Source organism: Bos indicus x Bos taurus, chromosome 4 (assembly GCF_003369695.1).
Source record: "Bos indicus x Bos taurus breed Angus x Brahman F1 hybrid chromosome 4, Bos_hybrid_MaternalHap_v2.0, whole genome shotgun sequence".
Taxonomy (NCBI): domain Eukaryota; kingdom Metazoa; phylum Chordata; class Mammalia; order Artiodactyla; family Bovidae; genus Bos; species Bos indicus x Bos taurus.
Genome location: NC_040079.1, coordinates 69,584,373 through 69,610,639, shown reverse-complemented (window position 1 = coordinate 69,610,639; position 26,267 = coordinate 69,584,373). Strand labels below are relative to the sequence as shown.

At 38.7% G+C, this 26,267-nt stretch overlaps 1 gene segment (V, D, J or C); it reads right to left on the bottom strand.

Annotated features, from left to right (window-relative positions):
• Nucleotides 1–26,267, bottom strand: part of LOC113891509 — a 32,438-nt gene that overhangs the window by 2,878 nt on the left and 3,293 nt on the right. Inside the window, 4 exon segments of the C gene segment in view lie at nucleotides 2,402–2,446; nucleotides 2,724–2,798; nucleotides 5,562–5,891; nucleotides 12,217–12,267. Coding sequence covers nucleotides 2,402–2,446; nucleotides 2,724–2,798; nucleotides 5,562–5,891; nucleotides 12,217–12,267 — 501 coding nt within the window.

Below are 26,267 nucleotides of genomic sequence, written 5' to 3'. Positions count from 1 at the left end.
CTGCTGCTGCTAAGTCTCTTCAGTCATGTCCGACTCTGTGCAACCCCAGAGACGGCAGCCCACCAGGCTCCCCTGTCCCTGGATTCTCCAGGCAAGAACACTGGAGTGGGTTGCCATTTCCTTCTCCAATGCATGAAAGTGAAAAGTGGAAGTGAAGTCGCTCAGTCATGTCCGACTCATGCTTTCTAAAATATATATATATTATATATATATATATATATATATGTATACAATAACTTTTCTAATATGCTTGACAAAGGCTTGATAAAGAACATCAAAAAAAAAAAGAGATGGAGAAATTGGAAAACATAAACTAAATGAAACGGGAGCACCGAATATGAAATAGAAAAAGTGAAACAAACTAGATAAAAGTAAAAGATTCTCATATAGTCCAGTTGCTTTTAAACATGGTTGCTTATTAGAAACATATCTGGAGCTCTGGCGAAAAAAAAAGCAATACCTGGGCATTTGTATTTTTCAAAAAATTCCAAGTTAATTCTAATACACATCTGGATTTTAAAAAGTGTTTACAGGTTTTTTTATTAAATGGTAGTTTTGGTGATATAGAATTCTATTATTTTTCTGTTGACCAGTCATGAATCAACGGTATTAAGTGAGTACTAGTTAATGTTAGTGTTAGTCACTCAGTCATGTCTGACTCTTTGCGACCCCATGGACTGTATAGCTTGCCATGTTCCTCCGTCCATAGGATTTTCCAGGCAAGAACCCTGGAGTGGGTTGCCATTTCATAATCACAATAGTGAAAGATGCTTATGAGTTTTCACAATCAATAGCCAAACAAAAAGTAAAAGAGAATTACAATAGCAAGCCATAATGGGAACATGATTAACCTAACGATATAAAACAATTACATACAGTTTGGGGGGTCAAGCAGAGTGACATGGTAAATGGGAGTGCATACATGCACATGTTTTCATCTGCCCAGCCAATCTGAATTATGACATTTTGATTTCATTTGTTTGACTTAGTTTGAATAGGATGCTAGATTTCTAATTAAAAAAAAGTAGATATGCAAAAAGAAACAAATGTTTACTATTTAGCACAAGGAGCTATAGTCACTATCTTGTAAAAACCTATAACAAAAAATAATTTCAAAAGTAATATATGTGTATAAGTGATTGACAAAAAAATTCTATTTTTAGAAATTTGGTAATGTTTAGTGAAAAAGTTGGCTTAAAGCTCAACATTCAGAAAACAAAGATCGTGGCATCCGGTCCCATCACTTCATGGGAAATAGATGGGGAAACAGTGGAAACAGTGTCAGACTTTATTTTTATGGGCTCCAAAATCACTGCAGATGGTGACTGCAGCCATGAAATTAAAAGATGCTTACTCCTTGGAAGGAAAGTTATGACCAACCTAGATAGTATATTCAAAAGCAGAGACATTGCTTTGCCAACGAAGGTCTGTCTAGTCAAGGCTATGGTTTTTCCTGTGGTCATGTATGAATGTGAGAGTTGAACTGTGAAGAAGGCTGAGTGCCGAAGAATTGATGCTTTTGGACTGTGGTGTTGGAGAAGACTCTTGAGAGTCCCTTGGACTGCAAGGAGATCAAACCAGTCCATTCTGAAGGAGATCAGCCCTGGGATTTCTTTGGAGGGAATGATGCTGAAGCTGAAACTCCAGTACTTTGGCCACCTCATGTGAAGAGTTGACTCATTGGAAAAGACTCTGATGCTGGGAGGGATTGGGGGCAGGAGGAGAAGGGGACGACAGAGGATGAGATGGCTGGATGGCCTCACTGACTTGATGGACGTGAGTCTCAGTGAACTCCGGGAGTTGGTGATGGACAGGGAGGCCTGGCGTGCTGCGATTCATGGGGTCTCGAAGAGTCGGACACGACTGAGCGACTGAACTGAACTGAGTGTTTATCTTTGTCAGTTTTTCTAAATGGCCTGTGGATATCTAATAACAATGTATGAGATACAAAATGTTAAATATATTTGTATAGGATATAAGATTAAGATAAATTAATATAAATAGAAATCTATTATATTTAAATTATTAATGACATCATTCAAGATGCTCCCATTTTTATTTTTTCTGTGCTTTGATAAAATATTCTCCGAGAAATGTCAATATGTCTCATTATGATTATATGTTTTTTTCTTTTCCCTTATATTTCTCCTGATTTTTGCTTTAGGTATCTTTGTTTCTTTGTTGTTAGGTGTCTGTTTATGATGTCTATTTCTTTGTGAATTGTACCTGTTTTTTGGTATCATTTTTTTTGAATTGTACTTGTTTTTTGAATTGCATCATTCAAAATATTCATCTTTGTTACATTTAAAAATAAATAGATAACATTTTTTAGAAAGGTAATTGATCAGGAAGGAAAAAAGTGCTATAGGATGTCTTAAAGGCAAACATAAGCAAAACTTACCACTTCCATCTTTCAGACAAGCTTTTTTAGAACCAGTATCTGTAACTTATAAAAGCAAAGGAAGCAAGTATTAATCAACTGTCCACACTCATTATTTTACAGTCAGTGCATATTATGTATAATATGGTGTCTGTGAATATATACATACACATATGTATATAATCTATTGACAGATGACAGTAGAGATGATCAGTAAAACTATAACAATAATGAGCCCCACAATTTCAGATAATTGGTCTTTTCCACTTTACAACAGAGAAGTTCAACAGAAAGAAAGAAAAACTAAAACATGACATAAAGATAAATCTGTACAAAAACTTACTGCTTTCATCAGTCAAACAATCATTTGGAGGCTCAGCAGTAGGAGGCTCAGTAGTAGGGACAAGTGAGGTGACAACTACAAGAAATGAGAACAAGTATTAATGAATTATCTGTGCCCATTATTTGACACTGTGAGTATGTTTCAGCAGTAAAGAATCCACCTGCAAGGCAGTAGTCACAGGAGACACAGGTTTGGTACCTGGGTCAGGAAGATCCCCTGGAGGAGGGCACAGCAACCCATTCTGATAGTCTTGCCTGGAGAATCCCATGGACAGAGAAGTCCGGTGGGCTACAGTCCATGGGGTTGCAAAGATTTGGACACGACTGAAGCGACTTCGCACACATGCACATATGTTTATACGTGTGTGTATATTGCAATCAGAGAAGGTGATGGCACCCCACTCCAGTACTCCTGCCTGGAAAATCCCGTGGATGGAGGAGCCCAGTAGGCTGCAGTCCATGGGGTTGCTCAGAGTCGGACACGACTGAGCTACTTCACTTTCACTTTTCACCTTCATGCATTGGAGAAGGAAATGGCAACCCACTCCAGTATTCTTGCCTGGAGAATCCCAGGGACAGGGGAGCCTGGTGGGCTGCCGTCTATGTGGTTGCACAGAGTCGGACACGACTGAAGCGACTCAGCAGCAGCAGCAGCAGTATATTGCAATATATATGTATGTGTAATATACATATATTCCCTTACAATGACTTTATTCACTAAAAGATAAACAAACCTCTTATTAACATGCATTGGTTGAGGCAGAAACAATGAAGTATTAAAGTTTTATAATCAACTCTATGTGTTTAAGTTCTCTTTCTCAGTGAAGGTTGGTCAAAAACTAGGACCAGATTAGATTTATTTCTCTGTAAAATCATTTCACTAATATGTACTTCATGTTATATTCTTAGCTTTTATCAAAAACAAAACAATTTTAAGAAACAGCATTGGAAGTTTGCTATAGAATAACATTAACTGAAATGCCATCATTAGCTTTACAGCCATTAGAAACCCTTGGAATGCATTTGTTTCAGAATTGTGTTCAGGTAAAACACATTATGAACTGGAATATCTCTCTAATATGGTAACTGTCACAATGAAACTTATATACTTATTTTTTTCTCATTACAAGAAAAAAGTACTAAAACCTAGTACTTTTAGTGTCCTTAAGTAGGACTCTTAAAGCCACGATTACATTAAACTGCAAATTTGCTTCTGTTCTATTAGAATAAAAATTAAAATTTAGAGCTATTTTTGTAATTTTATTTTTAATTAGTTTTAGAAGAGGATATAAATGGATTTGATGAATATATGAATAGGTACAGCCATGTCATATTTTGGAAAGCAAGTGTTTTCTCTGATGTTATTTCATTTGTTCTTCATTGCAGCCCCAGGACAAAACCAAGACAAGTGTTCAAACCTGATTTGATCATTGGATAAACTAAGAATCAGAGAAGATAAAGACTTACTTCAGAAATTCAGACTGGGGCATAGCAAACATCTATGCACGTTTTATGTGCTTGGTTCCCACGGCTTTAAAAAGGTTTCCTGCTGCTGCTCCTGTGAAGTCGCTTCAGTCATGTCCGATCCCATGGACGTCAGCCCAAAAGGCTCCCCCGTCCCTGGGATTTTCCAGGCAAGAACACTGGAGTGGGTTGCCATTTTCTTCTCCAATGCATGAAAGTGAAAAGTGAAAGTGAAGTCGTTCAGTCGTGTCTGACTCTTAGCAACCCCACGGACTGCAGCCTACCAAGCTCCTCTATCCATGGGATTTTCCAGGCAGGAGTACTGGAGTGGGGTGCCATTGCCTTCTCTGAAAAAGGTTTCCTAGCCACAGGGAAAAGAACAAAATGACTCCTTCTGATGGGCGCTTTGGAGACTTTGGTCTGTTAGGTGAACATGCAGGACATTAAATCCTGAGTCCAGTGAATTACAGGACCACTGTCAGGGCCGAGGCACATCCCAGCTCTCTGCCCACACTGCATGGACATGTCCAGCATCTGCTCACGGGGGCTGCTTTGAGATGTCATGCCTGGATCACAAGTGACCCTAAGTCATCAAGGAAAGTGTATATTCTCTTGACTAATGCATCCTCCTTGGGCAGTAATTCACCCCAGTGTGTCCATCCGTACATCCCTCCAGACCTGGCATGTGCTAGGGCTGCAATAAAACTATCTTGAAAAACCTTTTCTAATAGCAAGAAATGCATTCATTGTGTAATGGGAGTAAGTTTGTACACTTTAACATCACCCAATCTTTGATTACAATTTTATCTTATAGTGGTATGTAAAATACAAATTTCAAAAACCTAAGCCCTTAAAAAACCACCTGGTCAAATTATTCTTTTTGCTGAGCTGCAATTTGGCTCCCTTATACAAAGACCATTTTGTCATTTAATAACTCATTGCTTTGGAATTGTAAAGGAGAACTGAATTGAGAATGACTTTGCCTGCTGAAGGATATTCCTGAAAGATGTAGAAGTGTTGTTATTTCCTGACCAACCAAGATCCCCAACAGTGAAGATCTGTTGTGTGCTTAGTTGCTCGATGCTTTCACATATGTTGTTTCATTTAATCCATACAACAACTCTAACACTTAAACATCATATGATCTTAATATTTTGGAAAATGAAACTGAGGGTGAGAGAAGTAAAATTTTTTCTTTTCTATGTTTCAAGGCCTATCCTATTTTAATCGTATGGGGAGATAGCTACCATTAAATGAAACATCATTTTATCAAGACATATTTGTTTGTTTTTCATTAACACTTAGCCGGAAAGGTGGGTATTGCCTTTGAAAAACAGTGTTTTGGGAGGTTATATTTACATTTATATTCACTTACCTTCTTTTATTGAAGGAAAAATAATCTCTTGATCAATTCCTCCTATATTTTTCTTGTGTTTGACAACACATACATGTTGTTTATCCATGGAGTTTTCGGTCACGGTCAGCCAGCTTAACTTCATGTATGTGTCCTTGGTCTTCATGGTATTTCCCTGCTGGGATGGCAGAGCTCTTTTGTCATTTTTTGCTCTCCAAGAAACTGTAATAACATCAGGGAAAAATTTCTCCAGGAGACAAAGATATGTTCCAGCATTATCATGGTTTATTTCAGCAATTGAAGGAAGAAAAACAGTGGGCTTGGGGGAAGTGTCTGCCTCGAGGTTTCTCTCTGTAGGGGAATATGGAATAGTAATGAAAAAGAATGGTTAAAGAAATACCAACATGTTGTGGCTTGGAAAAACCTAGTGAGTAGTAAAAGAACAGAAGGCTGCTGCTCACTATGGCCTTTCATCCACAGTACGTTGTTAGGTGCTTGCTGCTGCTGCTGCTGCTAAGTTGCTTCAGTTGTGTCTGACTCTGCGTGACCCCATAGACCGCAGCCCACCAGGCTCCCCGGTCCCTGGGATTCTCCAGGCAAGAACGCTGGAGTGGATTGCCATTTCCTTCTCCAATGCATGAAAGTGAAAAGTGAAAGTGAACTCGCTCAGTCGTGTCCAACTCTTCGAGACCCCATGGATTGCAGCCTACCAGGCTTCTCCGTCCCTGGGATTTTCCAGGCAAGGGTACTGGAGTGGGGTGCCACTGCCCTGTCCCTAGGTGCATAGTAGTGTTCTATTTTTAATGGCAAAAGAAGTTCAAGACTTCATGGAACTTGCCCAAAGTCACAGCTGTTAAGTAGCAGAGCTGGATTATAACTTGACCTTCACTTTTTCTCCATATGCAGAGATGGAGTGCATCTTGTGTGCATGCCAAGTCGCTTCAGTCGTGTCTGACTCTTTATGACCTAATGACTATAGCCTGCCAGTCTCCTCTGTCCATGGGATTATGACTTTTAAATATCCCATATAAATACCCCACATCAAGACTTCCAACATTCATGAACATGTTTATTGATTGAATCCATGCTTCCTACAGTGGAAATGTGGAGTCCCAATCACTGGACTGCCAGGGAAGTCCCCAATTGATCTTTAAAAATCTCTTTTGTTCTATAATACTGGAGCCTGTTTTGAAGTAGATGGGTGGGTGGTGGGATTAGGGGCGGTGGGGGCAATTGGGTATGATGGTTTCTGTATTGGTGAAAATCTTTGCTAGTTTGTAAACTACTTCCCTTTCCCATCCTGTATTTTGCAATTTATGCTCTCTTTGTCCAAATAACACATTCTCATATTCTGCAACTCTGTGGAATCTCACTCTTCATTTAACTGATTCTGGAATGAATCATAAAAATAAATACCCAGAGAAAATTTATTGGTTTTACAAAGCAATATAGTTACTTTTGAGAATGGGAATCAACACCCATGTGTACTTGACACGTGTACTGTGAAGTTGAACTTTGAGCTCCAGATGTGGATCCCATGCCCGATTCTGAAGTGAGGAAATTCTCTTTATTTCTAATTTTATATGACCTCTCAATTTTATACCTGAACCACTCCAGATTTTGGAGTAGAGCAGCATGTTATTTAAAGTGCCTTGATTGTATAATGGTACTTCCAAAACTTCTATTAAAAATGTATTATTAATCCCAAACTCCTAATTTGGGATTAGCAGATACACACTACTGTATATAAAATAGATAAACAATAAGAACCTACTATGTAGAACAGAGAAGTATATTAAATATCTTGTAATAACCTTTAATGGAAAAGAATCTGAAAAATAATACACACACAAAAAAAACTGAATCACTTTGCTGTACACCTGTAAATAACCCAACATTGTGAACTAACTATACTTTCATGTAAAAAAAATGTATTTTCAGAAAGGCTCTTATACTAAACTTATCAAGTAATCTACTTAGAATTTTTCCAAATTCAGAAAATGTTCACAACAGCATATTTTATTTTGGAATTTCATCTGAAATTTTAGCTTGAGTAATAATACACAATATTCTGGCTCTCAGTGTTTTCCCTATAATTTGAATTTGCCCCCTAAGGCTGCTAAACTGCTTTACTGCCAGTTTTCTTTTTTTCCACCAGCTGCATGAAGTATATATCCTGACTAGGGATGGAACCTGTGCCACCTGCATTGGAAGGTGGAGTCTTAGCCACTGGACCACTGGGAGAGTCCTTCGGGGGAAATATCTTAAGAAGGGAGAAATTGGACTTCTCATCTGAGAAGAAAAGACAATTCTTGGGAACTTCTGCCTGTGCAGCAAAGTTCCTGGTTTTTCTTCTAAATCAGTAAGCAGACAGGGTTGATTTTTCACTCATGTTGTAAATAAAGTTGGGTTGTACTGTGCTATTTTAATTTTATACATCTTGCTTTTAGTACAAGTGGTATTTTACACATTGTAAAAGCAAGAGACTGTATTTCTCCAACCATATACTTTGTTGATAGTGATTTAGGTCTTCCCTCTTTTTACCCCCTCTCATTTTTCTTTTACAAACTAAATAATTGAAGCTCTTTCACACTTAAATAAGAATTTTTAATTCATGAGATTTCTATCTATATTTAATTGACTTCACTTCTTGATCATTTTCTTTATAAATTAAAACTTTTTTCTGATAAATATGAGCATGAAGCCCAAGCTTACTGGTTATATATTTTAGAGCCAATAAATGTTGTTGTTAGAAATGATATCAATTAAATTAAAGGATTAAGATTTAAAGCACATACAACAATAGGACATATAAAAAAAAACATATTTTAATCTCATTTTTTCGTGCCGTGTACCAAAGTCTGCTAAAGAGAAACAGATACCTTCCAATTCAATTTTATGTGTGTGAGGGAACCATAAGATAACTTTCCATTTGTTAATAGTACAGCTGCATCCCCTGAAGAATTTCAATTCATCAACAGTTAGGCTACCAACACTCTGCCTCTTGGATGCAATTTTCCCTTTACATTTGAATAAACAGCTATGCAACACATATGACGTGTTAGCCAACAAAACGTAAGGTGCTCACTCGTGTCCAACTTTTTGCAACCCTATGGTCTGTAGCCCGCCTGGCTCCTCTGTCCACGGGCTTATCCAGACAGAAATACTCATGCATTAGACAACATGCTAAATACTTCATCACACAGTCTCATTTAATTCTCATACACCCCCTGCTGGATAATACCGTTATACTATTTTACAGATTAGGAGACTGAGTCCAGAGAATAACGTCCATGTTCATATACATAGTTACTGGTGGATCGGAAATTCGAGGTCAGCCTGACTCCAAAGCCCACTTTCTTTGGAAATGCCCCTTCAGCATCAGGAAAGGAGACATGTTAACTCATAAAACTTACCTGTAATGACAAACTTCAACCCTGGGCCAAATACTTTCATGATGATTATGTACATTATACATGAGCCCTTCATAGAAGTCCACACAGACACGAAGCCAAATTTTTTATAATATTTGTACAGTGTTGTCTATGCTCTCCCTTACTATGTGAATTTGTTGTAAAATCTCTCCTAAATCTCTACATCTAATTCCCATCCACATTCCCATTTTTAGTAAATATAATTCCTATTTAATTATTTCTTACCTTCCATTACCTTGAAAAAAATTATGTTCTTCTGATACCTACCTGTGACAATGAGTTTTGCTCCAACATTGAAGTTTTTTAAGTAACTATTCCACAGTGATTCAAGTCATATCAAAAACTTTAGACTAATTAGCTTCTCTGATTTCTTCAAATTCTAGTAGAACTATGATGACTTGGAATTCAAGACACTGGGCTTCTGGTCCTGGTTCATTTCGCTCCTAACAAGCTCTGTGGTTGAGCAAATCAAGTAAACTAACGCCTTGGGTACCTTATTTATTTGAAAATGACGGTGCTACTGTTAAGTCAAATGAACATCCTTATTAGTGTTTTGGTGAGCTCAAAATGAAACAAGATCTGAAAAGTCATTTGAATAAAAATTATATAGAGGTAAGAGGTTGTAAATATTACTATATTATCATTGATATTATTATTAGTATTTTTATTTGTGATAATTGTGTGGTCCAACATGACATTTTAATATCATGGGAGCAAATCTTGCCTATCTGATGGGAATTCAGTATCTGGGGTTTACAAGTAGATCCATAGCAACTGATGACTTGTTTGCATTCCTCTGTGTTTTGATATGTCTGGGATTCTCCAAGCCTGTATCACAGCTTTTCACACACCCAGTTAATAGGCAGTCATTTGTTCTGTCGTATTTGCTGCATTTCCAGGGTGAACAAAATCAAAGGAACATTGGCTAAAGCCTAATGTATGCAGCCAGTATATGGAACGTCACTTCTGCTGTCCACAACAAATGGCTTTTTCCCCCAAAACAGCACAATCGATGGGTATCTCAAGATTTTACCAGAAATTTCAGCTTCAAAAAATCTATCCAGTTCATGCCCAAAGTTCAGCTTGCAGCTCCAGGTATGGGCCTTATGACAAATGACTACAAAAATGGCAGGATGCCTGGTACTCAAATTCTCCTTTGTTAAGTTGGATTGCCTCATCCTATCAGCTGAGGGTCACCATTCATGAATGACATTACATTTTGGTGCCCATTGCATTGATGCATTGGGAGCATAAACATATTTGTTTGAAGACCATTTCCTCCATTTTAAAACTGGATATTGAAGGCAATGTCCCCTTTTTACTTCATTTTCCTACTAAAGACTTCCACATGGAAGTTCTTTTTTTTAATTTTGTGGTGGGAAAACATATTTGAAAATTTGGTGTGCTTATTTTAGTCGGTTAATATAGGGTATCTATTCCACTACATTTTTTTCTTGCTGTATTATTTCTTATTTTTAATTCACTTCTTTTGGATTGAGATAGAACTGACACATATTCTGAATGTTTAATAAATGCACATTCATGTGACTTCCATGATCTTTGTGAGGGAAAGAGACATCATTTCAGTGCTATGATTAAAATCAAGAGCATTGCTGTCATATGTGACCAGCAATACAAAGTATGAGCTATTACTAATAGTTAGTTACAGAATCCAGGTCAGGCTACAGAAGGGTAAATATTCAGGATATAAAGACATGACTTAATGTTTCAAATATCACATAATGATCCAGTCCTCTTATTTTGACAAGTCTCTACTGGATCCCAAACTTTGCCACAGTAGCTAGTCATGTGACTTTAGGCAAGTAACTAAACTTCTCTAAACCTCAGTTTCTTTATCTATAAAATGGGAATGAAAGGATTACTGGTGAGGAAAGTATAAGGCATTGAAACTACGTATCATGGTGTTCACTGCTAAGTCACTCCAGTCGTGTCCAACTCTGTGAGACCCCATAGATGGGAGCCCACCAGGCTCCCCCGTCCCTGGAATTCTCAGGCAAGAACACTGGAGTGGGTTGCCATTTCTTTCTCCAATGCATGAAAGTGGAAAGTGAAAGTGAAGTCGCTCAGTCATGTCCGACTCTTCTAGACTCCATGGACTGCAGCCTACCAGGCTCCTCCATCTATGGATTTTCCAGGCAAGAGTACTGGAGTGGGGTGCCATTGCCTTCTCCGATCATGGTGTCTATCCTTCAGTAAATATTAACTAATATTAAAATTCTCTTTAATGGCATGGTTTGAGGCCATTTCATCAAAATCTTCCACCAAACAAAAGATACGTTTTTTATAAGCAATAACTATTACACCAAGCTCAACAATCCAAGACATCCTACTTCTGCAGCCATGGACCATAGAAGACAGGTCTCAGTTAAGCCAGAATCTAGAATGCTTTTCCACTAGAATAGAAGCTGTTTGGTGTTGAGACTTGTTCTGTGTCTTGTTCGCCCTTCTGTCTGCAGCTCCCAGCACAGAAACTGTCCTCAATAAATATTTGCTGAGAGAATGAAAGAGCAAAAGAGAATGCCCAGCCATGAAGACACTTTCATGAACTTTGGAGCTGAAATGGCTCATTGAGCTCACAAACTGGTCCATGTCCAGACAAGGACCATCTCTCACAACAGATGAGAGAGTTTAAATTTCAAATAATCTCAGCCTCCTTCTAAGAAGCTAGAGCAATAAGAAGTGAGATTTATCAATGTTGTATAATCATTTACTGTAAGAATTTCCTTCCACTGCTCTTAGGGATGAGATGAAAATCAGGAATATTGGTTTTGCAGGAGATTCAGGAGCACAGTATTTTATCTCAAAATATAGAGAAGATATAGTAAGAAAAATGTTTCTCACTTAATAGACTGCCTATAAGGAAAGGAACTTGAACTAATAACTTATACCAATGTGATGTCATAATATGCTATTTATGTTGGAATATAGAAAGATAAACGAAGCAATAAGACAGACATGTTCAGAATACTTTACTATCTAGCCTGAGTCTATTTTGTGTGTGTTTTCTAGAACACAAATTTCAACTGCTTACAAGCAGGGACAAGAATAAACCATTTACAAGGTGATTTAGTTTCCATATACTGTGACCAATAGCTGTAAAACTACTGTTTAGATGCTGAGACCAAGAATGTGGCAGCCACATCAGGGAGAGCCCAGGTTGTTTCTACAAAGCATCTCTCAGTATTTTATGACTACAGTAAGAATAGAAAAATGATACTTACCAGGAGGAGTTACTATGATGTTAGCTCCTTCTCCAAATATCTTCCTCCAGCCTGAGCTGTCACAATGGTAAAAGCTCCTACAATAACCCAGCCTTTTTCTACCTTTATAAAGTGACTAGAAGTCAAAAAACTTCATACTGGCGGTTTGATCTGAATTCTTTTGGAAGTCCTTGGATATAGGTTTCACAGCATCCAATGTTTTATAAGTTTTCCTCAGATTAGTTGTTATTATTCAGTCACTAGGATGTGTTTGACTCCTTTGCAACCCCTTGGACTGTAGCCTGCCATGGGATTTCCCAGGGAAGAATACTGGAGTGGGTTGCCATTTCCTTCTCCAGGGAATCTTCCTGACTCAGGGATCCACTGGGGAAGCCACTTTCCTCAGATAAATGGACCCAAATATCTGCTTGCCAAGGAGTAGTAATCACTGAAAACATTGATGAAGATGAAAAGGATAAAAACAGGAAAGAACACACCACTGACACCAGCTGGTTACCCACCTGGGTTTCTAAATTTCCAGGAATGGTATTCAAAGAATCAAGACTTTTTTTTTTATTTCCAGGTGTTCAGTTCTGTTGAAACTGCTCAGAGTTTGCATCAGTTGAAAGGCAATTCTCTCTTCACAAACACCAGGGCTGTTTAGCGATTTGGGAATGTATTGCTAAAAGGAGGAAAACCTTCAGTAACTGAAAATGCAAATACCCCATCAGCCATCACACGTGTATACCTGAGAAATGTGAACAAACTCTCCATTCATTGGGCAGCACAATTCTTTACCAAGGTAAAGGGAAATGAGAAAATAAGTCCTATGATGACTTATTTAATATTATTTTTCCTAGGATGAAGGCAATGGCACCCCACTCCAGTACTCTTGCCTGGAAAATCCCATGGATGGGGGAGCCTGGTAGGCTGCAGTCCATGAGGTTGCTAAGAGTCGGACATGACTGAGCGACTTCATTTTCACTTTTCACTTTCATGCATTGGAGAAGGAAGTTGCAACCACTCCAGTGTTCTTGCTTGGAGAATCCCAGGGACGGGAAGCCTGTTGGGCTGCCATCTGTGGGGCTGCACAGAGTCGGACACGACTGGAGCGACTTAGCAGCAGCAGGATAAAGGAAGAAATTTGCAGAATTCTCTTTCCTTTGAAATAATACTTTCATTCAACTAACACTTGAAAACAATATCCATTTCTCTGATAGTCAAAAGAAGTCTCTTTGTGGCTATTCTGTAATTTCAAGCCACTCATTTTGGGGCAGGGGGAAAGAAATTGGCAGGAGCAGCTGAGTACTCCTCTGAGCACAGATGAGCTGCCCATCTGCGAGTACCAGACAGGACAGGCTCTTACTGCCTCCATGTCTACTCCAGATGCACTTGTTCATGGTCTCAGTCCCGTGAGCAATCAGTTCCTCTGCCCCAAGGATGAAAGTAAGAGGAGGTCATGTTGGGCAACTGTCCATTCACAGGAGCTCAGCTCACAGTCCCAACACAATGAGGAGAGATGAAAGATTCAGATGCCAATTATATTTAGATAGACTTTTTTTTTTAAACTGAGAGTTCATGGGAATTTCCTGGCAGTACAGTGGTTAGGACTCTGCACTTTTACTGCTTTTACTGGGTTCAATCTCTGGTTGGGGAAATAAGATCTCATGATCCACAGAATGTCCACAGAAAAAACTGAGAATTCTTTTTTTTTTAATTTTATTTTTAAACTTTACATAATTGTATTAGTTTTGCCAAATATCAAAATGAATCCGCCACAGGTATACATGTGTTCCCCATCCTGAACCCTCCTCCCTCCTCCCTCCTCCCTCCCCATACCATCCCTCTGGGTCGTCCCAGTGCACTAGCCCCAAGCATCCAGTATCGTGCATCGAACCTGGACTGGCATCTCGTTTCATACATGATATTTTACATGTTTCAATGCCATTTTCCCAAATCTTCCCACCCTCTCCCTCTCCCACAGAGTCCATAAGACTGTTCTATACATCAGTGTCTCTTTTGCTGTCTGGTACACAGAATTATTGTTACCATCTTTCTAAATTCCATATATATGCATTAGTATACTGTATTGGTGTTTTTCTTTCTGGCTTACTTCACTCTGTATAATAGGCTCCAGTTTCATCCATCTCATTAGGACTGATTCAAATGTATTCTTTTTAATGGCTGAGTAACACTCCATTGTGTATATGTACCACAGCTTTCTTATCCATTCATCTGCTGATGGACATCTAGGTTGCTTCCATGTCCTGGCTATTATAAACAGTGCTGCGATGAACACTGGGGTACATGTATCTCTTTTCCTTCTGGTTTCCTCAGTGTGTATGCCCAGCAGTGGGATTGCTGGATCATAAGGCAGTTCTATTTCCAGTTTTTTAAGGAATCTCCACACTGTTCTCCATAGTGGCTGTACTAGTTTGCATTCCCACCAACAGTGTAAGAGGGTTCCCTTTTCTCCACACCCTCTCCAGCATTTATTATTTGTAGACTTTTGGATCGCAGCCATTCTGACTGGTGTGAAATGGTACCTCATAGTGGTTTTGATTTGCATTTCTCTGATAATGAGTGATGTTGAGCATCTTTTCATGTGTTTGTTAGCCATCTGTATGTCTTCTTTGGAGAAATGTCTATTTAGTTCTTTGGCCCATTTTTTGATTGGGTCATTTATTTTTCTGGGGTTGAGCTGTAGGAGTTGCTTGTATATTTTTGAGATTAGTTGTTTGTCGGTTGCTTCATTTGCTATTATTTTCTCCCATTCTGAAGGCTGTCTTTTCACCTTGCTAATAGTTTCCTTTGATGTGCAGAAGCTTTTAAGTTTAATTAGGTCCCATTTGTTTATTTTTGTTTTTATTTCCAATATTCTGGGAGGTGGGTCATAGAGGATCCTGCTATGATGTATGTCAGAGAGTGTTTTGCCTATGTTCTCCTCTAGGAGTTTTATAGTTTCTGGTCTTACGTTTAGATCTTTAATCCATTTTGAGTTTATTTTTGTGTATGGTGTTAGAAAGTGTTCTAGTTTCATTCTTTTACAAGTGGTGGACCAGATTTCCCAGCACCACTTGTTAAAGAGATTGTCTTTAATCCATTGTATATTCTTGCCTCCTTTGTCAAAGATAAGGTGTCCAAATGTGCGTGGATTTATCTCTGGGCTTTCTATTTTGTTCCATTGATCTATATTTCTGTCTTTGTGCCAGTACCATACTGTCTTGATAACTGTGGCTTTGTAGTAGAGCCTGAAGTCAGGTAGGTTGATTCCTCCAGTTCCATTCTTCTTTCTCAAGATAGCTTTGGCTATTCGAGGTTTTTTGTATTTCCATACAAATTGTGAAATTATTTGTTCTAGCTCTGTGAAGAATACTGTTGGTAGCTTGATAGGGATTGCATTGAATCTATAAATTGCTTTGGGTAGTATACTCATTTTCACTATATTGATTCTTCCAATCCATGAACATGGTATATTTCTCCATCTATTAGTGTCCTCTTTGATTTCTTTCATCAGTGTTTTATAGTTTTCTATATATAGGTCTTTAGTTTCTTTAGGTAGATATATTCCTAAGTATTTTATTCTTTCCGTTGCATTGGTGAATGGAACTGTTTCCTTAATTTCTCTTTCTGTTTTCTCATTATTAGTGTATAGGAATGCAAGGGATTTCTGTGTGTTGATTTTATACCCTGCAACTTTACTGTAGTCATTGATTAGTTCTAGTAATTTTCTGGTGGAGTCTTTAGGGTTTTCTATGTAGAGGATCATGTCATCTGCAAACAGTGAGAGTTTTACTTCTTCTTTTCCAATTTGGATTCCTTTTATTTCTTTTTCTGCTCTGATTGCTGTGGCCAAAACTTCCAAAACTGTGTTGAATAGTAATGGTGAAAGTGGGCACCCTTGTCTTGTTCCTGACTTTAGAGGAAATGCTTTCAATTTTTCACCCTTGAGGATAATGTTTGCTGTGGGTTTGTCATATATAGCTTTTATTATGTTGAGGTATGTTCCTTCTATTCCTGCTTTCTGGAGAGTTTTTATCATAAATGGATGTTGAATTTTGTCAAAGGCTTTCTCTGCATCTATTGAGATAATCATATGGTTTTTATTTTTCAATTTGTTAATGTGGTGTATTACATTGATTGATTTGTGGATATTGAAGAATCCTTGCATCCCTGGGATAAAGCCCACTTGGTCATGGTGTATGATCTTTTTAATGTGTTGTTGGATTCTGACTGCTAGAATTTTGTTAAGGATTTTTGCATCTATGTTCATCAGTGATATTGGCCTGTAGTTTCCTTTTTTTGTGGGATATTTATCAGGTTTTGGTATTAGGGTGATGGTGGCCTCATAGAATGAGTTTGGAAGTTTACCTTCCTCTGCAATTTTCTGGAAGAGTTTGAGCAGGATAGGTGTTAGCTCTTCTCTAAATTTTTGGTAGAATTCAGCTGTGAAGCCGTCTGGACCTGGGCTTTTGTTTGATGGAAGATTTTTGATTACAGTTTCAATTTCCGTGCTTGTGATGGGTCTGTTAAGATTTCCTATTTCTTCCTGGTCGAGTTTTGGAAAGTTGTACTTTTCTAAGAATTTGTCCATTTCTTCCACGTTGTCCATTTTACTGGCATATAATTGTTGATAATAGTCTCTTATGATCCTTTGTATTTCTGTGTTGTCTGTTGTGATCTCTCCATTTTCGTTTCTGATTTTATTGATTTGATTTTTCTCCCTTTGTTTCTTGATGAGTCTGGCTAATGGTTTGTCAATTTTATTTATCCTTTCAAAGAACCAGCTTTTGGTTTTGTTGATTTTTGTTATGGTCTCTTTTGTTTCTTTTGCATTTATTTCTGCTCTAATTTTTAAGATTTCTTTCCTTCTACTAACCCTGGGGTTCTTCATTTCTTCCTTTTCTAGTTGCTTTAGGTGTAGAGTTAGGTTATTTATTTGACTTTTTTCTTGTTTCTTGAGGTGTGCCTGTATTGCTATGAACTTTCCCCTTAGGACTGCTTTTACAGTGTCCCACAGGTTTTGGGTTGTTGTGTTTTCATTTTCATTCGTTTCTATGCAAATTTTTATTTCTTTTTTGATTTCTTCTGTGATTTGTTGGTTATTCAGCAGCGTGTTGTTCAGCCTCCATATGTTGGAATTTTTAATAGTTTTTCTCCTGTAATTGAGGTCTAATCTTACTGCATTGTGGTCAGAAAAGATGCTTGGAATGCTTTCTATTTTTTTGAATTTACCAAGGCTAGCTTTATGGCCCAGGATGTGATCTATCCTGGAGAAGGTTCCATGTGCGCTTGAGAAAAAGGTGAAATTTATTGTTTTGGGATGAAATGTCCTATAGATATCAATTAGGTCTAACTGGTCTACTGTATTGTTTAAAGTTTGTGTTTCCTTGTTAATTTTCTGTTTAGTTGATCTATCCATAGGTGTGAGTGGGGTATTAAAGTCTCCCACTATTATTGTGTTATTGTTAATTTCTCCTTTCATACTTGTTAGCATTTGTCTTACATACTGCGGTGCTCCCGTGTTGGGTGCATATATATTTATAATTGTTATATCTTCTTCTTGGATTGATCCTTTGATCATTATGTAGTGACCTTCTTTGTCTCTTTTCACAGCCTTTGTTTTAAAGTCTATTTTATCTGATATGAGTATTGCTACTCCTGCTTTCTTTTGGTCCCTATTTGCATGGAAAATCTTTTTCCAGCCCTTCACTTTCAGTCTGTATGTGTCCCCCGTTTTGAGGTGGGTCTCTTGTAGACAACATATGTAGGGGTCTTGTTTTTGTATCCATTCAGCCAGTCTTTGTCTTTTGGTTGGGGCATTCAACGCGTTTACGTTTCAGGTAATTACTGATAAGTATGATCCCGTTGCCATTTACTTTATTGTTTTGGGTTCGAATTTATACACCGTTTTTGTGTTTCCTGTCTAGAGAATATCCTTTAGTATTTGTTGGAGAGCTGGTTTGGTGGTGCAGAATTCTCTCAGCTTTTGCTTGTCTGAAAAGCTTTTGATTTCTCCTTCATACTTGAATGAGATCCTTGCTGGGTACAATAATCTGGGCTGTAGGTTATTTTCTTTCATCATTTTAAGTATGTCTTGCCATTCCCTCCTGGCTTGATGAGTTTCTATTGAAAGATCAGCTGTTATCCTTATAGGAATTCCCTTGTGTGTTATTTGTTGTTTTTCCCTTGCTGCTTTTAATATTTGTTCTTTGTGTTTGATCTTTGTTAATTTGATTAATATGTGTCTTGGGGTGTTTCACCTTGGGTTTATCCTGTTTGGGACTCTCTGGGTTTCTTGGACTTGGGTGATTATTTCCTTCCCCATTTTAGGGAAATTTTCAACTATTATCTCCTCAAGTATTTTCTCATGGTCTTTCTTTTTGTCTTCTTCTTGCACCCCTATGATTCGAATGTTGTAGCGTTTAATATTGTCCTGGAGGTCTCTGAGATTGTCCTCATTTCTTTTAATTCGTTTTTCTTTTATCCTCTCTGATTCATTTATTTCTACCATTCTATCTTCTAATTCACTAATCCTATCTTCTGCCTCTGTTATTCTACTATTTGTTGCCTCCAGAGTGTTTTTAATTTCACTTATTGCATTATTCATTATATATTGACTCTTTTTTATTTCTTCTAGGTCCTTGTTAAACCTTTCTTGCATCTTCTCAATCCTTGTCTCCAGGATATTTATCTGTGATTCCATTTTAATTTCAAGATTTTGGATCAATTTCACTATCATTATTCGGAATTCTTTATCAGGTAGATTCCCTATCTCTTCCTCTTTTGTTTGGTTTGGTGGGCATTTATCCTGTTCCTTTATCTGCTGGGTATTCCTATGTCTCTTCATCTTGTTTAAATTGCTGATTTTGGGGTGTCCTTTCTGTATTCTGGCAGTTTGTGGAGTTCTCTTTATTGTGGTGTTTCCTCACTGTGTGTGGATTTGTACAGGTGGCTTGTCAAGGTTTCCTGGTTAGGGAAGCTTGTGTCGGTGTTCTGGTGGGTAGAGCTGTATTTCTTCTCTCTGGAATGTAATGAAATGTCCAGTAATGAGTTATGAGATGTCTATGGTTTTGGGGTGACTTTGGGCAGCCTGTATCTTGAAGCTCAGGGCTGTGTTCCTGTGTTGCTGGAGAATTTGCTTGGTGTGTCTTGTCCTGGAACTTGTTGGCCCTTGTGTGGTGCTTGGTTTCAGTGTTGGTATGGAGGCGTTTGATGAGCTCCTGTCAATTAATGTTCCTTGGAGTCAGGAGTTCCCTGGAGTCAGGGTTTGGACTTAAGCCTCCTGCTTCCAGTTATCGGTCTTATTTTTACAGTAGTTTCAAAACTTCTCCTTCTATACAGCACCATTGATAAAACATCTACATTAAAGATGAAAAGTTTCTCTATTGTGAGGGTCACTCAGAGAGGTTCACAGTGTTACATGGAGAAGAGAAGAGGGAGGAGGGAGTTAGAGGTGACCCAAATGAGATGAGGTGGAATCAATAGTGGAGAGAGTGGGCTAGCCAGTAGTCACTTCCTTATGTGCACTTCACAACTGGACCGCTCAGAGATGTTCATGGAGTTATACAGAGAAGAGAAGAAGGAGGAAGGAGACAGAGGTGGCCAGAAGGATAAAAGGGGGGAATGAAAAGGGGGGAGACAGATCCAGCCAGTAATCAGTTCCCTAAGTGTTCTCCACCGTCTGGAACACACAGAAACTCACAGAGTTGGGTAGAGTAGAGAGGGGTTAGGGAGGAGACACAGGCGACCTGGTGGAGAAAAAGGAGAGTCCAAAGGGAGAGAGAGCAGTCAAGCCAGTAATCTCGCTCCCTAGTGAAAAATGGGTCCTGAAGATTGGGTTCTTAAAGGTACAAAATTGGTAACAAATACATAAAAGCAAAAATTAAAAATCTAGAGTAGAGTTTGGAATTTCAAAAATATGATGTTAAAGAAAAGAAGAAGGAAAAGAAAGAGAGAAAAAAAGAACAAAGAAAAACAAACATGGTCGCAAAAATTATAAAGAAAATACAGGTACAAAATTGATAACTAATACCAAAAAGCAAAAATTAAAAATCTAGAGGAGAGTTTGGAATTTCAAAAATACAATGTTAAAAAAAAGGAAGAAGAAAAATAAAGAGAGAAAACAAACAAACAAACAAAAACAATGTCGCAAAAATTATAAAGAAAATACAGGTAGAAAATTGATATCAAATGCCAAAAAGCATAAATTAAAAATCTAGAGTAGAGTTTGGAATTTCAGGTATACAATGTTATATAAAAGAAGAAGAGAAAGAAACAGAGGGGAAAAAAAAGTCACAGAAATTATAAAAAAACTATAGATACAAAATTGATAACATATACCAAAAAGCTAAAACTAAAAATCTGGAGTAGAGTTTGGAATTTCAAAAATACAATGTTAAAGAAAAGAAGAAAACAAACAAACCAACAAACAAAAAACAAAACAAGGTCAAAAAATTATAAAATACATATATATGAAGATTGCTGAAGAAGAAAAAAATAGGTTTTTTTTTTTTTTGCAAAGTAATAGGTTATAAAATTGAAAATTGAAGGAACAATAGAGGACTTAAAAATTTTTTTTAATTAAAAAAAAAGAAAAGAAAGAAAGAATGATCATAAAAATAGTAAATATATATCTAGGACTTTCTCTGTTTTTGTTTTGAGTATTGTGGGTTCAGTTCATTTTTGGCTAGTTCCTTGGTCCGACTTATATTTCTCAAGATCTATAGGCCCCTTCCTATGTAGTCCGGAGTAACCACGGGGTTTTAATCTATTGCCTGTAGCTTCCAAGGTGTTTCCCTCTGTTAAAGCTTCTTCTGTTTGCTGGTCTCTTCAGTGTCTGGTTTCTGCCCTGACACAAAGGGTCCGCCCTGACACAAAGGGGACGGTGGAGGCAACTTTTTTTTTTTTTTTTTTTCAGGCTCACTTGTTCAGTCGCGCTGTGGGGAGGGAGGGAGGGATGCTGCAAACAAATAACACTGGTGTGCGCTCGCAGTGCCTCAGCCACACTGGGTCTGCCTCCGCTAAGTAGCCTCCCTGTCCACACTGCTCGGGCTCTAGGTTGTTCCGCCGGGAACAATCCGAGGCCGGCCCTGGGCTGCATGTACCTTCCAGGTCCTTCAGTTGGGCCTGCGTTTTGTGCTCTTCCCAGGTCCAAGCAGCTCAGGTGATGAGGTGTTTGGCGAGGGCCAATGCTGTGACTTATCGCCTCCCCGCCACTCGGTTATCTGGGTGTAAAACCAGCGCACCTTCTCAGGCAGATGTTTACCGTCCAGACCCCCAAGAAGTTTTAGTTAGCAAAGAAGCCTGCTTACAGTTTTATAGATAATGTCTCTCTGGGGCTGCGATTTCCCCCTTCCGGCTCTAGCTGCCTGTCACCGGAGGGGGAAGGTCTGCAGCCGGCTATCTCTGTTCAGTCCTTTGTTCCGTGCGCGGGCCTGGTTTCTTAGGTTAGGGCTGGCTTTTCGCGAGGTAGATATCCCACAGTCTGGTTTGCTAGCCCAAATTATTTCGCTCAGATAGCACTCAGGGTATTCAGGCCAGATTCTTATTCTAAGCGATGCAGCCCGCGCCGTGCCTCCCTGCCCAACCCCCGCTTGCCAATGGCGTGTGCAGGCGTCTGCGTTGCTTCTCCGCTGGGGGAGTTACCGTAGGGCTCGAAATCTGCGAGTTTTAATTGTTTATTTATTTTTTCTCCCTGTTATGTTGCCCTCTGTGCTTCCAAAGCTCGGCACAGATTCGGCAGTGAGAAGGTTTCCTGGTGTTTGGAAACTTCTCTCTTTTTAAGACTCCCTTCCTGGGACAGAACTCCGTCCCTCCCTCTTTTGCTCTTTTTTTGTCTTTTATATTTTTTCCTACCTCCTTTCGAAGAGTTGGGTTGTTTTTCTGGGTGCCTGATGTCCTCTGCCGGCATTCAGAAGTTGTTTTGTGGAATTTACTCGATGTTTAAATGCTCTTTTGATGAGTTTGTGGGGGAGAAAGTGTTCTCCCCGTCCTACTCCTCCGCCATCTTGGCTCCTCCCCAAAACTGAGAATTCTAAGTTGTTAGTACTTAGGGCTGTCATATACCCTTTGCATCTATTGTAGTCATGAATGATGTCCCCTCAGTTCCTTTCTGAAAACTTGTCCTGTGATTTTCCTTATTCCAAGACCATGAGCAGAATTATCAGGAGCTTTAGGAATTGTTTGTTTTTCAAAATGCATGAAAGATTTAAGCAATAAAATGCAAAAGAGTAACTAAAGAGTTATGTAACTAATAAGTTTTATTAAATATAAGAACAGTAAGAAGAAGGAGTATAAGGTTTTACTAAAGGGAATAAAATTAAACCTGGATAAATGGAGAGACATATCATATTCGTGAAGGTAAAGCTCAATGTCATAAACATGCAAACTCTTCTTAAACTCATGTGTATAAATAGACTAATTCCAATGAGACTTAAGGTAACATTTTATTTTTCTGTTCCATGTTGTAAAGATTGAGGCTGAGCTAGTTATATTTACTTTCAATTGATATAAGAAGTAAATATAAAATAATTTTAAAATGTTTATTAAAATAATGATTTTAAATAACTAATTTGGCATAGCAGCTCTTAACCCTTATTGCAAAGTTACTGACATAACATGATAATGGAGTAAGAATACTGAGACACGAATAAAACACAAATCCTCCAAGCATATGTTAATATAAAAATATAATTAAGGCATTTTTAATTTTAGGGAAATGATGGATTGTCTTAAAATTAGTTATGAACTATTAATTATATGTTGGAAGAAAAAATAGCTCTCTATCAAATATCATAAAAGTTCAGTTCAGTTCAGTTCAGTCGCTCAGTCGTGTCCGACTCTTTGGACCCCATGAATAGCAGCACGCCAGGCCTCCCTGTCCATCACCAACTCCCCAAGTTCACTCAGACTCACGTCCATCGAGACAGTGATGCCATCCAGCCATCTCATCTTCTGTTGTCCCCTTCTCCTCTTGCCCCCAATCCCTCCCAGCATCAGAGTCTTTTCCAATGAGTCAGCTCTTCACATGAGGTGGCCAAAATACTGGAGTTTCAGCTTTAGCGTCATTCCCTCCAAAGAAATCCCAGGGCTGATCTCCTTCAGAATGGACTGGTTGGATCTCCTTGCAGTCCCAGGGACTCTCAAGAGTCTTCTCCAATACCACAGTTCAAAAGCATCAATTCTTCGACGCTCAGCCTTCTTCACAGTCCAACTCTCACATCCATACATGACCACAGGAAAAACCATAGCCTTGACTAGACGGACCTTTGTTGGCAAAGTAATGTCTCTGCTTTTGAATATGCTATCTAGGTTGCTCATAACTTTCCTTCCAAGAAGTAAGCATCTTTTAATTTCATGGCTGCAGTCACTATCTGCAGTGATTTTGGAGCCCAGAAAAATAAAGTCTGACACTGTTTCCACTGTTTCCCCATCTATTTCCCATGAAGTGATGGGACCAGATGCCATGATCTTCGTTTTCTGAATGTTGAGCTTTAAGCCAACTTTTTCACTCTCCTCTTTCACTTTCATCAAGAAGCTTTTGAGTTCCTCTTCACTTCCTGCCATAAGGGTGGTGTCATCTGCATATCTGAGGTTATTGATATTTCTCCTGGCAATATTGAGTCCAGCTTGTGTTTCTTCCAGTCCAGTGTTTCTCATGATGTACTTTGCATATAAGTTAAATAAGCAGGTTGACAATATACAGCCTTGACGTACTCCTTTTCCTATTTGGAACCAGTCTGTTGTTCCATGTCCAGTTCTAACTGTTGCTTCCTGACCTGCATACAGATTTCTCAAGAGGCAGGTCAGGTGGTCTGGTATTCCCATCTCTTTCAGAATTCCTAACAGTTTATTGTGATCCACACAGTCAAAGGCTTTGGCATAGTCAATAAAGCAGAAATAGATGTTTTTCTGGAACTCTCTTGCTTTTTCCACGATCCAGTGGATGTTGACAATTTGATCTCTGGTTCCTCTGCCTTTTCTAAAACCAGCTTGAACATCAGAAAGTTCACGGTTCACATATTGCTGAAGCCTGGCTTGGAGAATTTTGAGCATTATTTTACTAGCATGTGAGATGAGTGCAATGGTGTGGTCGTTTGAGCATTCTTTGGCATTGCCTTTCTTTGGGATTGGAATGAAAACTGACCTTTTCCGGTCCTGTGGCCACTGCTGAGTTAGGTGTGTATTGAGTTAGGTTTGTATTGAGTTAGGTTTGTATTAAAAGGCATCTAAAAGTGTGAGTTATAAAGAACAATGAATGAAGGTCACTCAGTCGGGTCTGACTCTTGAGACCCCATGGACTGTAGCACACGAGGTTCCTCTGTCCATAGGATTCTCCAGGCAAGAATACTGGAGTGGGTTGCCATTTCCTTCTCCAGGGGATCTTCCCGACTTAGGAATCAAATCCGGGTCTCTTGCATTGCAGGCAGATTCTTTATCACCTGAGCTATGAGTAGGGGACTAACTGAGTCCTTGGGCAGAAAATCTTGGAATATGAAGAGGACAGGAGACACCTTTACTTAATGTTTAATTTTTAAAAAGGAGAAATTTGGAGAATTTTTTCTCTCCTTTTTTTAAATTGAAGCGTAGTTGATTTACAATTTGTGCCAATCTCTGCTGTATAGCAAAGTGACTCGGTTTTACACGTATATATGTTCTTTTTTTTTCAACATTGTTTTCCATTGTGATTCATCCCAGGATATTAGATGTAGTTCCTTGTGCAATACAGTAGGATCCTGTTGCTTATCGATTCTAAATGTAATAGTTTACATCTGCCAACTCCAACGGAGAAGGCAATGGCACCCCACTCCAGTACTCTTGCCTGGAAAATCCCATGGGCGGAGGAGCCTGGTAGGCTGCAGTCCATGGGCTCGAAGAGTCAGACACCACTGAGCGACTGCACTTTCACTTTTCACTTTCATGCATTGGAAGAGGAAATGGCAACCCATTCCAGTGTTCCTGCCTGGAGAATCCCAGGGACGGGGAAACCTGGTGGGCTGCCGTCTATGGGGTCGCACAGAGTCCGACACGACTGAAGTGACTTAGCAGCAGCAGTAGCAGCCAACTCCAAATTCCTAGTCCATCCCTCTTCTCCTCCTCCCTGCTGGCAACCACAAGTCTGATCTCTATGTCTATGAGTCTGTTTCTGTTTCAAAGATAGATTTATTTGTGTCGTATTTTAGATTTCACATATAAGTAATATCGTATGGTATTTTCTTTCTTTTTCTGAGTTATTTCACTCAATATGATAATCTCTAGTTGTATCCATGTTGCTGCAAATTGCAGTGTTTTGTTCTTCTTATGGCTAAGTAGTATTCCACTATAGATATGTACCACATCTTCCTTACCCATTCATCTGTCAATGGATATTTAGGCTGTTTCCATGTTCAGGTTGTTGTGAGTAGTGCTGCTATGAACAGAGGGGTGCAGGCACTATTCAGATGAGTGTTTTGTCCTGGTATATGGCCTGGAGTGGGCTTGCTAGGTCATACGGTAATTCGATTTTTAATTTTCTGAGAGACCTCCATACTGTTTTCCATAGTGGTTGTACCAATTTACATTCCCACTGACAGTATATTAAGATTCCCTTTTCTTCACACCCTTTCCAGCACGTGTTATTTGCAGACATTTTAATGATAGCCATTCTGACTGGCATGAAGTTACACCTTGTAGATTTGATTTGCATTTCTCTAATAATTAGTGATGTTGGGCATCTTTTCATGTGCCTAGTGGCCATCTGTATGTCTTCTTTGAGGAAATGTCTATTAAGGTGTTCAGCTCACTTTGCCTCTGGGTTGTTTGTTTTTTGTTTTTGTTGTATGATCTGTTCACATATTTTGGAAATTAAGCCCTTGTTGGTCACATCATTTATAAATAGTTTCTCCAGTTCTATTGGTTGTCTTTTTTTTATGGTTTATTTTGATGTGAGAAAACTTGTAAGTCTGACTAGGTCCCATTTGTTTATTTTTGTTTTTATTTCTATTGCCTTCAGAGACTGACCTAAGAAAACATTGGTATGAGTTATGTCAGAGAATGTTTTGCCTATGCTTTCTTCTAGGAAAGGTATGGTG